Source organism: Paramormyrops kingsleyae, chromosome 15 (genome assembly GCF_048594095.1).
Source record: "Paramormyrops kingsleyae isolate MSU_618 chromosome 15, PKINGS_0.4, whole genome shotgun sequence".
NCBI lineage: Eukaryota > Metazoa > Chordata > Actinopteri > Osteoglossiformes > Mormyridae > Paramormyrops > Paramormyrops kingsleyae.
The window spans coordinates 22,701,383-22,719,892 of record NC_132811.1 but is presented as its reverse complement, the minus strand read 5'-3'; the positions used below and the strand labels follow the sequence as shown (position 1 = coordinate 22,719,892).

Genomic DNA, 18,510 nt, shown 5'->3' with positions numbered 1-18,510 from the left:
GTCCACTCATTGGGGGCTGATGATGTACACAGAATACAGTGAGTTATGAATGATGGTCATCCTGTTGAGCGCTCTTGGAAAATATGTGGTTTTCTTGGTTTTGTGTGCTTAAGTGATGGTAAGAAAAGAATATGGAAACTGTCCCCTCTCCAGCACCCTGCCCTTGGGGCTTAGGAAGGTATTTTAATCCATGCAGTATTGAGGCTTAGATTGCTGACCCTCTCAGGAAGCTAGTCGGTCTGCCTGGTGAAAAGCCATCTGTCAGACAAAGGATGTTTCAGTACCTCTCCCAGACTATTGAGGGGTTTAATCTGACCAGTCAGGATTCCTGTGGTGTGCGTTGTATGTGAGTGATGAGGAGGTGAACTGGAGATGGACGACACGTAGCAAGAGGGGCTTGCATCACCACAGCCCCTGGTTTAATCTTTTGGGGGAGTGCTTGCTCCCTTTCTCTGAACTCACTCACCCTCTCTCCCTGCCAGCTGCCTTTCTGCTGTAAATAGACTGTGTTATGGCAGTGCGTTCCCGGCCTATGCATTCAGGGGAAGTGTTCGTGCTTCAGTGACGGGCAATAAACACTCTGGTGACAGTTCAGCCATTATTATCCTGGGTGTTAATCAAATATAAACATCACCTCCAGAAGACCAGGCCACTCCCAGGAACATTTGACAGCGAGGGGGCGGAAACACGAACGGCATTTGCTCTTACATCGCAGTGGCTCCACGCCCTGCTCATCCACCCCTGAGCCCAGAGTACAGCTCTGCAGCCCGGCAGTACTGATGAGGGTCTGCTGCACCTGCACTTTGTCCCTTATAGGTCCCAGTACATTTTGCGTCGATTTGATTTATGCAAATTGTTGTAGATATTTGTAACAGAAGGTCCCATTCATTGGTGAGCATGGATAAATTCCTACTAGTTAAACCCCAATTCAAAAGGTCCCCAGTTGCCCAGGTCAATCCTGTAGGAGTATGATCTCGTGAGGACTTTCTTTGAGCTCCTTTCAGCACAGAGCCATAATGGTTGTGGTGAGTGTTGAATATAAGTGGTTGTGTAGGTTTGGCATCTTCTAGCAAACTCAGTCTGCTTTTATGTAGTCCTATGGCTGTATGTGTTTATATCCTGGTACCATGGTGCTGAAACACTTCACGGAAATGCAGCTTTCTTTGCCGTGTATGGGGCTGCTTGGCCTGCTGCCAGTGGAGATGTGGTTATCGGCTCTCAGGGAAGTGTTTATCAGAGAGATTATGACCCTTGTGCTGTCGGATTGCGTGGTGCCATATGTCAGCATTACCACCCAAACTATTGCAGCTGAAGTTGGCGACCAGGTCAGCTTTGGTTTTCACTTCCTTCAAGCCTCTGTTGAGATGACAGAAGTTCAGAGTTGCGTGATCCAGGTGGCTCCTTAGAAGAATCTGTGCATTTGCACGAGGTGAGAGCTACTGTCCACAGCAGGCCTATCCCCATTGGGTTTAGGAGCCGTCCACGGTACAGCCAGGTTAACGCGATTAACCCTGCGGCCTGCTTGCCTCCCTCCTGCTTTTCCTTGTGTAGTAATGGGGATCTCTTTCTGGTGATGTCATTGGCTTATAATTGCCGTTTGTTTGCTCGTAGACATTTCCGTCCCCTGTATCCTTTGTGCCTTTGTTTTCTCCTGCTGCGTCCAGGGCACACGACGGTCTGTCTGTTCTACCCACAGGTCCCAGTGGGCCCAGTAATGAATGAGGTAGTGTGTAGGAGAGGCAGACAGTGCACAAAGACCTTCTGCTGGGGGGGGCTTTGTGGCTCTTCTGTTTCTGCGCCCACTTATTATACTCTGTGGGCATAATGGATTTCTGGTCTTTTTGGTTGGTTATGCATTCCCTGGGGCATAGTCAGGGTCACGACGCTGACTGTCAGCTTGGAGTCAGGTCTTGACACTCATTTTAATTTTATTTATTGCATAATAAAATATTTTCTTTTGCTGGCTTATCCCATTGGTGGATTTTCCAGACGAATGGAAAACCTAGAAGGAAAAAAAGTGGTTGAATTGTCCCTGTAAAATAGTGTCTGGAGATGAAGAAACCTCATAATAGTTGTGTTTTTATGTGGGAGGCTCTGAGTCTCCCTCTGAGCCCCATTCGCATCGTGGTCGCGCTCAGACGGGAGCCAAGCCGAGGGAGAGAGGCCCAGCATACTATAAGCTGACCTGTTTCTTCACCCTTTGTGTGTGAAGTCCCAGCTGGAGCGGCGGATGGGGCTTGGCGTGGTCTGGCCCACCTCCGTGGCTGCGACTCAGGCAGCATGAAGAGCATCACCCACATGACGACGCCGCCGCCACGCTTTCAGCGGCCTGAGTCCGAGAGTGAATGGCCCTGTCCTAGCTGCTTCCCCTCCAGCTCTCGGTTGGCCCTGAACGCTATGAGGCACATGTGAGAGCCTGTGTGTATGATGTCTGGCAGCTCCGTTCCCACCCGTGTGGTATATGCCGTGAGCGGCTTGCTTACTGCCAAGCGCCTCCATTCTGTGTCACCGTGAAATCGGATTGACGATGGGGTGTTTATGACATCATCGTGCGCATAACATCTGACCATCAGCTGTCAAGAGTGGTATTTTTCCATTTAGCCTGTGTGAAAAGGACTGTCGCAGGCATTCTAGCTATACTTCAAAGAGGGAGATGATCCCACCAGCTTGTAGAATTCGAGGGAAAGATGACCTCAGGCCTGAGAGGTGTGAGAATTTGATGTCTGGTTGAAAACATTGGACACTTGAGTGGCCAAAGTATTTAGGTGGCCTCAGAAAATGTCCTTCACTTAACCATTGCTGTGTGATTTTATACAGGAGCGTGTGAGTCTGAATGATGGTTAACCTCAGACAGAAGCTGTACCTCCATAACACCCTAACAGCTGTCAGGTTTCTCCACGGTCAATTTGACCTGCCGGTTGTCAGCCAGCGGTCGGATTCCAGCCTCAATTCCACTTGTCGAGGCTGTGGACTTGGAACTCTACTCTGCTCCAGCCTGACGGCAGCACCTTGCGCTTTCTGTTTTCCTCCCTGAGGGAAATGGGATTCCAGCAGGTTCTGCCAGGTTCCACAGGAGCAGTTCCTGTTCTGCGGGATGCTTGGCTCGTCTCCGTTGTGTCCGATCAGCCGAACTTCATGCAGTCTCCTCTCCTCTCTTGTAGGGACGCCTCTTTTGGGAATTGCACATACAGCCTGACCATTCTCGACTGTTTGCAAGGTATCCACAAGGTAAGAGATGCTTTTGCTGTTTCAGAGTGAGACTTCATGTTTCAGCAGGGCCCTGTGCAGTGCCCCCCATGGAACATGCTCCGAGCTCCATGTGGCCTCGCCGGCTGGCTTGCCGTTCCTATCCCCGTCCTGGCTCTGCCACAGTGGTTTGCCAGAGAACAGTTATGTAAGGGCGCGCCGTCTTTGCATGGCTCCTTGGCGACGGCATGAAGCGTCTCGGCCGGGGGAGGGGAGGGTTTGGCTCGGAAGGAAGGAAGGAGGAACCCCCCCCCCACAGCGCACAGACACACACGCACCCAAACACTGTGCCCTCCTGAAGTAGCGAGTGTCAGTCTACCTCAGTCTCTGGCCCACCAGCTGTTTTCTTTCCCTCCCTCTGGTAAATGGTGATTGGGGGGGTGGTCTGATAGCTGGTGGGGTGCACAGGAAAGCTTAGGGGACCATTGGGGTGGGGGGTGGTGTGGGTATGTTCCAGTCAGTGTTTTACAAGGAGACCTAATAAAAACCATCCATACTGTGTGAGGCCTGGCATCATTACAGCTCTCTGTTTATCCAAGCAGATGGGTGTTATCTGCGGCCTGTGTGTTATTGGGGTACGGCTCTGGCAGGGTGTCTGGTGTAGCCCTGCTCCTTGGTCGGGTCCCGCACCGCTGCGGTGTTGGCGGCGGCCTGCTGAATCGCCCACTCTATTTTCGGCCCGTCTGAGTCAGCATTCCTGCCTGCTCTAGGGAGCAGCCGCTGGTAGGACTCGCTGTTCCCTCGTCACCGTGGGTGTGTGTGCGCCTCCAGGACCTGAGGCCGGCCACATCTGTGCAGACACACCTGACACAGTCCTGGCCCCCGATGCATCTGGATGGAGCTATTTTCTTTAGCGGACCTGCACTTTCACATGCTCAGGGAGATGCAAGAGCCTCCAGACTGAAACCAGAGTTGGCAAGCGGAGTCCAGGCATGTCAGGAGGGCCGTCCGTCCCGTTAGGTTGCTGACTGTCAGGCCTCGAGTGAGGTGTCCGCTGTCACATGCCTGCCTCTCTATGACCGGCTCTCTACCTCCAGGTCATGTGACGAATGGGATCAATCTGTTTATGCGGTCGAGTGATTATCCTCAGCTGATCATAGCCAGGCTGGCACTCAGTCGTTCTGGTTTGGGCCCTTCAGGAAACTTCTGGTGAAGACAGCTGCCAGATTAATCACTTCAGAAAAACAGGCCAGAAGAGATGGTGATTAAGAGGTTGGAATGGGAAGAGGGTGGGGGGGGGCTTACCCAGGATCTGCATGCCCCCCTCAGCCATTATCCTCTTGTTAATCGCACAGTTGATGCTGCCCGTTCAGAGGGAGATGGGGGAGGGTGTTAACTTGATTAAAGGAGTGCAAGAAAGGGAGCTGTTATGTAACTGTGGAGATCTCTCTGCCCTTCCTGTGCCCAGTATACTGCTGTCAGCACCGGGGAGGGGGGGGGCGAGGAGGAGGTGAATAAGGCCTCGTTTGTTTGGTCTCCATGCAGAGTCGTGTGTGTGTGTGTATGTGTGTCACGGTGATGCTTTTCAATCTGCACAGCCTCTGGGCCCAGCTGGTAGCTTGTGTTTCATGTCTCCTACATCTTTGGCACGTACAGCAAGACTAATTGGTTAAGCGGGGTGACATGGTAGCTTCCCCCCTGCCAGCATTTAAATCCTGGGCACGGTCGTGAGGGTCTCCTGTGGGAAGGTGTGGTGTGGACATGTGTCATGGTGAAACTTTCCCACTGTGACCATGTCCCAGCCCATCCTCAAATTGTTTCTTCCGTCCAGGCCCTTCAACATGGATTTTTTGACTTCGAGACGTTTGATGTGGACGAATATGAGCATTATGAGGTAAGCCCCCCCCCCCCCCCCCCATTTTTAATGTGCTGTTTGTAAGACCCAAAAACAACAAGTCATAGTACAGCTGAGGAGATTACATAAGCTTAAGCAAGCAACTCGCAGAGCATTTTTCCTGGGTAGGGTGCAAGTGTCTCATTACTAGCATCTTGTAAAACCATAGCTGGTAATCCAGAGCCTGATCTCAGCTGCTTATGTCAGGATTTCTACACACGCATAGGGCTGCTGTCTGAGAAACCGAAAAAATATCTTTTTAACCTCTTTCAGGTTACATTAAATATCATCTGCAATCCCTCCAAATATATACCATCTATATACATTCAAAACGCAAAGCTAGGTTAGGATTTTTTAAGAGATTGTTCCTAGGTGGTTATGCCACAATCCCACCAGGGGGCAGCAGTCTTGGAAACGTATGGGAATCCAGAAGGCCCTCAGAACTCCGTGGTGCATATCTGTGGTGCTTTAGCGGCAGCCGGCTTCCTGCGAGATCAGAGTGAATTAAATGCTTCTCAGTGTGTGGGTGACTTTCAAAGCTTATTTCGCAAAGGAGGAAATAACAGCTGCGGTCCCCAGGCTTTGTGGTTTCCTTTGAACTATGATGGTACCAGGAAAGTTCTGCTTTTTATATAGCGTAAAAATTTTTAAATAAGTTTATTCTCTGAAAGAGCCGCTCTGCCTTCGCCTGTCCGGCGCTCTTGCTGAGACTGCTTCTGTGTTCCTGTACCTTTTGATCCTCCACGGCAGCGTGTAGAGAATGGCGACTTCAACTGGATAATTCCGGGGAAGTTGCTGGCCTTCAGTGGACCGCACCCCAAGACCAAAATAGAGAACGGTAGGTTGCCTGGCCACCCATATGCTGTAATGCATTCATTGAACAGAAGATGGCACCATTGCTTTTGTTGCAGCCATATGTAATGGAAGTGAAATTGCAGGCCGAAGGTCTGGGTAGTTTTCCTTTCTGTGGGAGCTGTATGTGTGCGTGTGTGGCTGGTATATCACTACATTAACTGGCCATCACACTGCACCTACAGAGATGCACAGCTGGCTGTGCTTGGCCGTCTGACCCACAAAGCATGGAACTTTGCTGGCTAAACAGGAGTGTAATTCACACAGTGGGCATCACCGTTATATTTCAGGTGTTTTAATGCTCAGTGTGTGCTTTATGTGACCGTAAGCTGGTCAGTGACCCACATCCCTGCCCTCCCCCCCAGGCTACCCTCTCCATGCCCCTGAAGCCTACTTCCCCTACTTCCGGAAGCACAACGTGATGACGGTGGTGCGTCTCAATAAGAAGATCTACGATTCCCGGCGCTTCACTGACGCCGGCTTTGACCACTATGACCTGTTCTTCGCCGATGGCAGCACGCCTAGTGACGCCATCACCCAGCGCTTCCTGCATATATGCGAGAGCACCAACGGTGCCGTCGCAGTCCACTGCAAGGGTGTGTGTCGGAAGGACTGCAGTTTGACAAGTGTGCCAAAAGGGGGCAGTGTCTGCTGAAAAAGACTATTTCTAGTTGTCAAATCCACCAGTCTTTCTAAGTATAACACTTTAAGTATTATATAAAACTTTTTAGTTTTGTTATTGTTATTTACGTATATTAAACCAGTAAACTTTATTTTGAATAATTATTGTTATTGTGATAGTTTCTTTGAGGGCTGATGTGCATAAGCATTAGTTACCTTTCTGTGGTGTTTTTTCACACGTTATTTTGCTTTAAGTGCATCTGTCTGTGGGCTGACTTCTGAGGCACAGGCCCCTTCAGCGTGTTAGTGGTGCACAAGTGTCTCCCCCCAGTTCCCAGACGCTCTGCTTACTCTGCTCTCTGCCCCCCCGCCTCCTTTTCCTTGTCCTGGGAGCAGCTGGCCTGGGCCGCACTGGGACGCTGATCGGCTGCTACCTAATGAAGCACCACGGCTTCACAGCTGCCGAGGCCATCGCCTGGATCCGCGTTTGCCGACCGGGGTCCATCATCGGGCCCCAGCAGCACTTCCTGGAGGAGTGAGTGTAGGAGGAGGAGGAGGAGGAGGAGGAGCAGGGGCCGAGGAAGGGTGAAATTTGCGCAGAGCGTGGTTTACATGACTGGGAGTGTTGGATAATCAGCAGCGCTACAGTCTTTCTCTCAGCATGGGTTTCCGTTTCTGTGCTACGCTCCTCCCTGGCATGCCAGAGACTGCAGGAGAGCTTGTTTCATAATCCTGTAAAGCGTGGGAAGCGCTGTGTGTTTCTGAACGCCTGACCCGAGTCCCCCAGTGGTGGTCAGAGCCCTGGCCTGGCCACGGCCCAGTGATGGCAGCCGGATGGTTCTGTGTGCCTCATCTTTCGTGCGGCCTGAGCCCTGGGTCCACATGAGGGTGCCGGGAGAGTCCTTGGCTTGTCATGCCTGAAGCTGAGCAGAGTGCCGGCTCCGCGCTCCCATGTCTGCTTAATGTCAGGAACGTCCGGCCTGACAAAAGGCCAAAGATTAGTAGCTTGTGAGAAACTGGGCTGCTTATCTGCAGACGGCATGCGGCCTGGCGTGCATGTAGGCCTCATCCTGGGTATGTTAGAGGCCTGCGCTGGCTGTGATTTTAAGGACATCAGGCCTCCGTTCCGAAGGGTACCTGTCAGCTCAAACATGTTAGGGCTCTTCATGTGTGGTTAAGCGGCATGCTGAGCACCAACGCGGGTTGTGGCGTCTGCCTAGGGTGGCGTCTCTCTAACAGATGCTCTCTTGCCTCTCACCCGCAGGAAGCAGGCCAGCCTGTGGATGCAAGGCGACACCCAGCGGTCCGAGCAGAAGCAGCAGCGGCCGCTGCCCGGGGACCGCGGCGTCACGCATCTGATCTCCAACCTGGACAACCTGACCCTCGCCACATCCATCTTCAAGTCGCAGGGCGCGGAGGAGGTGAGCCGTCCGCGACGTCGTGCAGTGGCCCCCCCCCACGGCACCCCTGTGCTCCTGGGTTTTTAATTTTATTTTGCTGAAGTCCCTGCTATCCGCTAGCGGGCTATGCTGACCCGGAACCCCAGGGCTGCTTCCTTATTGTGGGTTCTGCATGTTCTGCCTTCCTGTTGGCAAAAAGGTCCAGGCTGACGGCGAGTGAGGGAGGAATGTGTCTTGTGACAGTCTCAGCTCCCTAAACACTCTCAGCCCATAAAATGATTTTGATGTTCTGTTAAAAATGGCCCAGCAATAGCAGTGTAACGGTTCATTAAATTCTCAGGTCGGTGCAAACTTTGGTTTTCGGTCCATGGTTCGGTACGGTTTGTTACAGTGGGGTAAACTGCAAACAAACATAATTAGGAAAAGGCTGTAAACCAAAAGCAATGTGTCTGCCGACGTGTGAGTAATAAAACCTAAGGGACACTTATTTTGCACATTGTGAATTTTAAACATATAAAATAAAAAAATAGCATCACAATCATAATGAACTAAATTCTGTTGAATCCTGTGTTCTCTGCTACCGAATATAGTCGCATCTGTAGCAATAAACACCCCTATAGACTTGGTCTTTTTTTTTATCCCACTGAATTTCTTGCCAATGCGCCTTGAATGCCATGGGGAGACTAACTTGCAGAGGCTGTTTCTGACTTGCTCTGGCTGTACACACACTCAGATGGTATCTCAAATAATATTTGTTTCAATTGAGTTAGTATGTTGGATGCATTTCCAGCGAGTTTGGCGTGACAGAGCTGACAGTCTTGGTATTGCCAATTAAGACTGACTAACTAGCATTAGCCGTAAACAATTCACAGCCAGCTTTAGCATATTGTTTAATGTGTTGGGATCTAAATTCACAAGTAGATGTTTATCTATGTCAATAAATATATACTTAAATGTGCATTTCGAACTGAATATTTAAGCGAGGGGCACACATCAGGTATGTGTCCCATTACAGCCCCCCCCGGGAAGCACGGGTCATCCTGCTCAAACCTGCACGATCCCGTTCCTCTTTCCACCCCTGCCCCCACTGACAAGTTCAACAGCAGCAAGTTATTCTGTTTGTAATTTGGTTGTTTTGGTTTTGTTTTTGGGACTAAACTCAGCCTGTTTCTCGTCTAAATTACAGATCCAGTGTAAAAGGTCAGATAAAAGTAGATGAATAACAGCTCATCAGCCCAGTGGATTCTTGTCTTAATTCTGTATCTTCTGAGAGGTTTTTGTACATTGTTCAGTTTTATTTAAAAGCATTTTCTGGAATGTTTACTACAAAGTTCACAAACTCTGCTATTGGTTGTCTGAGAATTCTCTGGCTGTCATTAGCTGCTGCCTTTTTTGTGGAGGAAGCCTGCTGGCTGGGCTTCTTAGGGTTATGTGATGCCGGATTTTGTTCCTGTGCACTAGAATAATTCTGGGGGGGGCATCTAGCACCTGATATACCCCCTGCCATCCCTAGCAGTTTGCTCAGCTGTTAACACTACAACAGAACAGAGCACCCTTAAGAGTAGACGCATGTTTCTGTGAAGCCCACACCAATCATTTAGATCACCGGGAGATGAAGAGGTCCCCATATCCACGCCGTTGGGACATCGCAGACAGGACACTGTTTTAGTGCTGATGATGGGTCGAGTGTGACTTGGGATAAAAGGTCACGGAACTTGAGCTGTAATGTGTCGACTCCCTTCCCCACAGGAGGACGAGAACAGCAGTGGCCTGACGCAAGGTGACAAGCTCCGTGCTCTGAAGGGGAGGAGGCAGCCACGGGCAGTCACAACAGGGGCACTCAGGTATGTGGGCAGTCACAACAGGGGCACTCAGGTATGTGGGCAGTCACAACAGGGGCACTCAGGTATGTGGGCAGTCACAACAGGGGCACTCAGGTATGTGGGCAGTCACAACAGGGGCACTCAGGTATGCGGGCAGTCACAACAGGGGCACTCAGGTATGCGGGCAGTCACTACAGGGGCACTCGGGTATGTGGGCAGTCACTACAGGGGCACTCGGGTATGCGGGCAGTCACTACTGGGGCACTCGGGTATGCGGGCAGTCACTACTGGGGCACTCGGGTATGCGGGCAGTCACTACTGGGGCACTCGGGTATGCGGGCAGTCACTACTGGGGCACTCAGGTATGCGGGCAGTCACTACTGGGGCACTCAGGTATGCGGGCAGTCACTACTGGGGCACTCAGGTATGCGGGCAGTCACTACTGGGGCACTCAGGTATGCGGGCAGTCACTACTGGGGCACTCAGGTATGCGGGCAGTCACTACTGGGGCACTCAGGTATGCGGGCAGCGCCCCCCAAGGACACCTGTTGGACCAAACGCTTGGCTCAACATTCAGAGGATGACAATAACACACACACACTGAAACTCACTCGGAATGCTGACCGGATAAACATCTCGACACGTATCATGTATCAGACCCGGGTCAGATGTCAAAGACAGAATGACACCTAACCGTGTCGTCACACAATCAATGGTTTCGCTCTCGATAACTCATGTTCAGTTTCAGTTCAGTTTAATTTCTTTTGCATGCTGCATTGTCGCAACGTTACATTGTCTCAAAGCACTTTACATTCCCCGCCCAAACCCCCAGTTAGCCAGCCAGAGGTGACAGTGGCATGGGAAAAACTCCCTAAAAAGAAAAAACTCAAAGGGGAGCCCATCCTCCAGTGGCCTCAGTGTACAAATGTAAATTGTTTATTGGAATGCCGGATGTTTTTAATTTGATAAATAATTTTGTTTGGCTCCTTACCTTGGATTCGATTTGAACTCTTGGTCAGTTTAGGGTCTGGCTGTACTCTGTCATGAGTACTCTGTCATGAGTACTCTGTCATGAGTACTCTGTCATGAGTACTCTGTCATGAGTACTCTGTCATGAGTACTCTGTCATGAGTACTCTGTCATGAGTACTCTGTCATGAGTACTCTGTCATGAGTACTCTGTCATGAGTACTCTGTCATGAGTACTCAGCCCTGTACGGGACCCACTGTCTGCTCTAAACACCGGCTATTTTCTCCAGGTTGGAGGACATGAAATCGCACTCCAGGTCTGCATCCCAGCCCTTCAGGTATGCCCCCTCCTCTGCTGTTTTGTATGTTTGAGTAGTACCCCCCCTCCAATCAGGAAGCTTCCGAGGTGCATATATAAAAGGTGGCCCATGCAGTGCTACTCAGACAGCACCACCCGGTGACGCAGCAATATCAAAGGCGGCCCAACATCAGTCATTCTGCCTCGACGAGCCTTTTTATGTGTCTTGAGGAGTGGATGTGAATTTAGCTCTCCATCTTTGTCCAAATGAGGCAGCCTTTAATTAATCGCCCCTTGTTATTGAAATGAGCTCTTCTGTGCCCCTGCACCTCGCCTATAAGGTGAGCAGATGGTGACGCAGGAAGATGGCCAGGTCAGGCTTGCTGGGTAAAGACCTCTCTCCGCTAGGGCATAAGACTATAATGATACAGACTGCTATTTGCTTTTCTTTTCAGACTGCCCCCCCTTCCCTACCCCATTATTGTAAATGCCCTTTGTTCTTGTAAAGTGTTACTCGTGTCTACCAAGCCTCAGGACGTGTTTTTGAATTGTTTTGAAAGCAGAGCATTGTCCACGTTAGTAACCCTTACTTTAATTACCATGAGCCGTCTTTTCCCCGGGGGGGGGTGGGCATAGCCGCCCAGTGGCTGGTACAGCGGACGACTCCGTGAGGGATTCTCTTCAGGTATCTGCTGAAATTGCTCTCCCCTTGAATGAGTAACAAGGAAGTGTCTGCATTGTCCCATTACAGGATGACCCCCGTTGTGGGTGTTCAGGGCTTGGGGTCTCCTCTGAAGGTGTCCAAGGCCCCCCCCTCAGCATCCCCCTCTGCCAAGAGGATCAGCCACACCTCCTCCACTTCGGCCTCCAACCTCAAGAGGTGAACTTGCTCTCACTCCTCGCGCGCTCTCACTCCTCGCGCGCTCTCACTCCTCGCGCGCTCTCACTCCTCGCGCGCTCTCACTCTTGCACCTTTGCACCCCCCTGCATTATCTGCATCCTTATCCTGTGCCATCTAATCTCCCCTTTTCATCCTGGTATCCCTATTTTCGGTTTCTCTAACTACCTTTCTCTTTGTCTCTCCCCCCCCCCCCTTTCCTGTTCCTTCTGGGTCTCAGTTCCTTGGTGGTGTTTCTCCCCCTCTGTGATTACCCCATGCTGTGAAGTAGGGCAGGTTAAAGCCACAAGCAGGGCGCCCCCAGTGATGTGTGTAGGGATTGCACTGGAGCAGTCAGCCGTGCCACGGGCAGCCTGAGTGTCCGGTTCAGAGCCTTTGGTTATTTTAGTTCCTAAAGCAGTGAAGTTAGTGACTCAACCCAACCTGAAGGAGCTCATTCAGACGAGCCTCTGACCCTGATACACCATTATTCACTTCCCCTGCTAAGGAAAATGGCAGTGTGTCAACACGCAGTGCGTGGGCAGGTTACCCTTGGTATGCAGCAGCTCTGCCAGGCTCTCTGCTGAGCTCAGGAGGTCTGTGTGGTGGAGCTGCACCCCCTGCCCTCCCCCCCACCTCATATTTTTGCCTTCCTTCCATGTCAGTGAATCCTGTCCAGCATTCCGTCTTTGTGCCGTCTTTTTGATTTCTTTATTTGATAAAGAACCTGTGTGCCCGTGTTCATGGTCCCTCGGCCCCCCTCTCCCCGCCGCCTTGTCCCCCCCCACCCCGTGTCTGTGTCCCAATTCAGCTTCTCCATAAACTCCAGATTAGCCAGCTCCTTAGGCAACCTGTATGCCGTGGATGACGACGCGAAAGCCCCCGGCCGGCCGGCCGCCCCTCCGCCCCCGCCTCGGACGGGTCCTGGCTATGCCAATGGCAGCCCGCTCGTGTCTCCTGCCCGAAATCAACTCTTTGAAGTCAACAACAACAATCAGTATAACTGTACCACCTCCCCCGGCTCCCTGGCCTCCGTGGGCCTGGGCAGAAGCAGCAAAGGGCCAGCCTTCAACCGCAACCACGGTAATGCGGCAGGACGCCCGCCCAGGCTCGGGCCAGACGAGCTAGGCCTCTACAGATCAGCACCGCTGTCTGGGCTCGGCGCCCCCTCGGCCCGATATCTCAGCCGCTCCATCCCCGTAAGTGTGCACCCCTAACCAGCGGCAGCATTCTCCTCTTCCCTTCCGCTAACTCCTCGCTGTCCTCCATGTTAGTGTGTCACTTTGCACTCGGGCTGGTCACTGCTTGTCCTTTCAGCTGCCTTAGCTGCGTAGCCTCCTGCCTCCTTAGAGGCGAGTTCAACTATAAATCTCTGACTGCATGAATGTGGCGTCTGAGTCTTTGGCAGCAAGCAGTCACCCGCCCTTAAGTGTCTCTAACATCCTAACAAATGGCTTTGGGATGTTTTTTCCTGTGCTGTGCTGCTTAAATGCTTTTTTTAATGGTGTGTTTGGATGCTGTTAAAATTTTACAGGACAGGGACACCAGTCTTCTAAATCACATGCACTTTTAAAAAGGACAAGGAACACTGGTGTGGAATTCCACAAAAAGCCCCGCAAGTATGGAATTGTGCTCTTTTGCGGATCGGCCCACTAATCGCAGGGTTTACCTCTGGCTGCCCTTTGGAAATTCCACCCCCTGTCCTGTTCACTGTGATCTCACTTTTTGACTTCCTTCCTGTTCATATACACTTAATGAAAACAGAGCTCTGCATGTTGGCTTCATCACTAACTGTTACTAAAGTTCCTTCTAACACTGATGCTATCAGCCATTTTTGAGTTCACATCCCTACTACCAGTTTTCCTTCACTTTTTTACCGAGGCGCTGTATGAGTACGTTGCCAACAAACGACAAGTGTGCCAACAAACATATCCCACGCTGACTGAGCCCTAATATGGGGGATGAGCGCTTTAGCCACTCGCATTGTCATCAGGAAATGCCACCCTTTATTTCCCTGCTGATACCTGTACAGTAAGCCTGGATATTTTAAATGGTAAACAGCTGGGCCTTTTTGAGGGCTCCTCCGTCAAGCACCACACCAGCCCTGACCATGTCCGGGGAAGCCATCGGCACATCTCCCCTCGATGGTGCGATTCCATGTGTCAGTCCGTTACCGTTTGTTCGTAGCTCCAGTGTATCCGTGTTAATTACTGGAAGAAAGTGTGTATTCCTGTAAGTACTTCAAACTGCAGGAAAGTCCAAAACCGGCAAGAGATACAAATCTTTGGAAGCAATTTGCTGCTGTCCATTGAGACGTCTGGAAACAGAGATAAAATGATATTACTTCCTAGAATTATGGGACCTCCGAAAGCCAATCTCTGCCAGGAGTTTAGTTTTACTTTTTGTGCCGCATTAATAGCCTCACAGCTCCGCTCTGTACATAATGACATGCTTGTCATGAAAGGCTGAGCCCACTGTGAGATGTGATGTCATTGTGCCGCCATATTGCTTTTGAACTACTGTCATGAAATGAAAAATGTGCTGCCTGGGGTCTAGGTCGTCCCTGCCCTGAATCCCGTCTTTAATTTCAGGAAGCTGCATTTCAGTGACGTGCCCCCCCCCCCCCTCCCGTAGCTGCCTGCGTTGTACATTGACGCTGTGGGTCGCTTCCCATATCTGCCTCTCTTGTGTTCGTCCTCGGGTCCATGTCCTTAACCCTTTCCTTGTTTCCTCTATTCCCAGGTAAGCTATCACTGTCCCTGTGCACAGCTCATTGTGTTTTAGTAATAACATCTCCTGCCTTATCTCCCTCCCTGCAGTCCCTTCAGTCTGAATATGTTCAGTACTAAGGCGGCGACGTTGCACTGAGGAGCAGGGAGCCAGCCCCCCACCCTGCCACGCCGGGCCACCAAGCAGCCCCCTTTCCTCCCTCTCGCCCCTGCTGTCCCAAACAGGATAAAGGGAAACTGGCCTGTGCACCCAGCACTTCTCTGGGTCAGACTCGTCGTTTTTGACCTGCTGTATGTAGTTTGCCCATGTCACAGGGACCTGGCAGTCCGGAGAGGACTGGATGAGTCCACTCCTTCATGGAACAAAGAGTTCTTCCCTTTGACCTCTGGACTTTAACAGGATAATTATTTGGGACTTGAAGTCTCCACTTAATTAGCTCTGAACATGTCCTGTTCTACCTGCTTAAGCAGGTAGTTGTGTGCATGTGTGTGCGTGCACGTACAGGTACCCGCTCTCCAAGCTAGCACTCTTGGTTATGAGAGTAACAGCAGCCCTCGTACTGCTGACGTATCTATGAACTTTTGATAGGGGATCTTTTTTTATGATTTTTTTTTTGTCTACAGATTTTAAGATTGGATAACACGAACATGTGTTCATATATATAATGAATTGTATCATGGTTTCATGAAATCTTCTGGTTTTTAAACTTGTTCTAGGTGTACTTTATATAGACAATTTTATTGATGTTTCAAAGGGCTTACTTTCCATGGGAGGGGGGCTTTATAATTACTGAAGTATTTACTGTGCCTGTGGAAGCCAGTTTTAATACACTAATATTTCTCGTTTCACTTGGGGGGAGGGAGGGGGACAGTGACTGATTGCAGAACAAAGGCTGACCGGTTGTCTCAGACAGTTTCATTTCACCAAGTTTCGTTTTCAACCTAGTTGGGGAAATGATTTGCCCATTCAGCCCTGGACGCTGTGAGAGGTGTAGCTTAATACCTTTGTACTGCAGTAACTGTGAGTCTCTGTTTAGTCTACTGTTAAAGATGATTCACTCCAGTCTATTTAAATTTGTGAAGAGTTCTATGTAACATCTTCGATGGGGAAAGGAAATACTTATCTACTTGCAGTTGTCTTTAAATGATAGCCTTTGGTGAGAGGCTGTCTTGTTCAGGATGTTGGATGGTATAATTTCCTGCTTCTGAAAATCTCTCCTCTGGCAGTTTTCCCTCTGTCCACCCAAATTGAGATGCTATAAATTTAAAATTCTATTTTGTGTGGTGTTTTCTCCCATATTTGTCTTTAACAACATTCGATAGTGTTTCTGAACGGTAATGACATGCTTTCTAGGATAGTGTATTTGTCTTCTGCATAATTTTAAAACAGAGCGAACAACGAATTTAAAAAACAAATTACTTTGGTAACGAAGTATAAATGTAGAGGACAAGCACTTCGTGCCCTGAGTATGAATATAAAATCTAAATGGCACCTTTTAGTTTTATGGATTAAACGCATCAGATGGCCACACGGGGATCTGTGTTTACATCACAATAAAACCCCTTATATCGGTGCATCAAAGGACAAGTCATACCAAGTGCTGGGGAAGCGAGATGTCCGAAGAGCTTTCTGGAAAGACAAAGAAAGGGCTGCTGACTTTTTCATTTTCCCTTGATTTTTAAACATTTTTCTCTCCAGACTACAGGCTCACATGCACTCCTATCGACATGGTTCTTGTAAATCTCATTTGATTGTGCTGTTCTTATTGTATCTTTGTGATGCTTCCATATTGTACAGTGACAGATACTGTAGGGCAGCATTGCAGTCTTTGATGTGTGATACTGTGTTATATTCTGTTATGGCAGAATATGCTGTTATGGCTCTGCTCTCCGTCTTGAAATGGCCGGATCAAACGGTTTACTTAGCCGAGTGTTAAATGCCTTCCCAGCCTCTCTCCCCATGTACTTTGACTGTTTGTCTTGTTTAAGATCTGACTTGTGGATCCCTTCATTTGCACTGAATCCCTCAGTGTTTCACTGTTCATTCCACGCAGGCTAGTGCTTTTCTTTCATGAACTTTGGGAGAATCTTATTGCTGCAGTTCTTCTACCTCCTTACAGAAAGCACCTGTAAAATATAATATTGCATATATTTTTTCACGCAGCGTGTAGAGAGAAGATATTCTAGAGCAGTATTCCTTTCTACTTATGCAAAATATACTGTAAACATAGATGTTTGTATTTACTGTATGGAAAACTAATACAATATATACAGAGTGCAAATGAAATGTAAAAATAAATTACATTGTTTACATTGAATTCAGTGTCATTGTGTAATGAGTCTCGTACCCATTTGGTTAATATTCAACAATCATTTGACATGGTTGTTAGAGCTAGAAAGGCACAGCTAACAATCAGCATAGGGTTCAAATCGAAATTTTGAATGAAATGGTTTTCTCTCACTGGCAAACAGCCAGAAGGTTAAATGTGTCCAAGCAGGGAGTGACCTGCTGTTTACAGAGGAAAAAGCTTCATGGGGAGTAACATTGACCGGAAGCAGTCTGAGACATGAGAAGTGACATCAAAGGCTGAAAATCAACACTCAGTGGTGACATGCAAAACAAATTGATGACTGTAATGGTCAGAGGGCTGCGATTAATGTGAACCAGTATCTCTCAATACAGTCAAGCAAAGACAGAGCAGCTGGACTGCATGGTCGAGTAGCTGCCAGAAAACCTTCACTTCATGGTGTTAAGTAAAAGACACTACAGGCTAAACAACACTAACACTGGAGTATTCAGGGCGGGCAGCAGGTCTTGTGGATGGATGAAAGTCCACCTATAGGACGAGTTGGACCAACAAGTTTAAAATGAGCGTCTAGCAAATGAGACGGAGCTGTTTGCATGTTTGTAAAGGTGTGGGAGGGTTTGGGCACAAGCTATTTCCTGAAATTGCTGGAAGGGATGCAGTGAATCTGCCGCTGTGATAAAGGCAAGGGGTGCATATTTTGATGAACCTCATACTTAGGCACTCACATTCATTACAAAGCAGAGTACATTGTTACAGTGCACTTCAGAACCAGCCAGTTACGTTTAAGTATTTCTAATATTTTCTTGTAATAAGTTTTTAAAAGCAGTGCATCGTTTATTGTTTTTAAATCCAAGGGTAGCTAATATGCTCCCTAACCTCGTGATGTTAAATCAACTGTGCAGCACATAGATTGTCCTTCATGGACCATAAGGCTGGTTTTAAAATATTCTTTTAGTTCATAACTCTATATACATACATTATTGATAGTTAATACATTATTGGCTGCTACAGTCATTTGCCTTAAATCATTGGTTAAATTAAATACACACCCTCCTGAACCCTCTAAGCCAGGGGTCACCAACATGGTGCCCACGGGCACCAGGATGCCCCCAAGGACCACATGAGTTGCCTGCGGACCTGTTCTAAAAATAGCACAACTCCCCAGTGAGCAGCATCTAAAATTGAATTTAATCCTGTTGCTATTCTTCTTTAATCACATTTGCATTCATATAGATTTGAAATTGACAATACCTAAAAAAAAAAAAAAGCATTCAAAACATGTTTATTATACATGATGTTTAGTTTAGGAGGGCGTTTCAAACTGGTAGCCCTTTGAATGGCTCAGTACCCGTGAAGTAGCTCTCATTTTCAAAAGGGTCTGTTTCACAAAGCAGGATTTCTTGCTTAGCCAGATAACTTGCCAGATTTAAGGTAGTCTGGGCTAATTAGACCTTATTTTCATCAACTTACATTTAGCCCAGACTACCTTAAATCTGGCAAGTTATCTGGCTAAGCAAGTAATCCTGCTTTGTGAAACAGGCCCCTGGTCTAAA

At 49.0% G+C, this 18,510-nt stretch overlaps 1 protein-coding gene across 7 annotated transcripts in view; it reads left to right on the top strand.

Annotated features, from left to right (window-relative positions):
* Positions 1-16,966, top strand: part of cdc14ab (cell division cycle 14Ab) — a 31,863-nt gene extending 14,897 nt beyond the window's left edge. For 4 of the 7 annotated variants that reach the window (XM_072699610.1, XM_023813202.2, XM_023813201.2 and 1 more), the window contains 11 exons: positions 3,162-3,228; positions 5,018-5,080; positions 5,831-5,918; positions 6,298-6,528; positions 6,950-7,088; positions 7,818-7,974; positions 9,703-9,797; positions 11,035-11,082; positions 11,794-11,922; positions 12,731-13,118; positions 14,739-16,966. In XM_072699610.1, the coding sequence (XP_072555711.1) occupies positions 3,162-3,228; positions 5,018-5,080; positions 5,831-5,918; positions 6,298-6,528; positions 6,950-7,088; positions 7,818-7,974; positions 9,703-9,797; positions 11,035-11,082; positions 11,794-11,922; positions 12,731-13,118; positions 14,739-14,768 (1,435 nt within the window). In that variant the 3' untranslated portion in view covers positions 14,769-16,966. The other 3 variants (XM_072699611.1, XM_023813208.2, XM_072699612.1) reach the window with 2 other exon arrangements.
* The last annotated feature ends 1,544 nt before the right edge of the window (positions 16,967-18,510 follow it).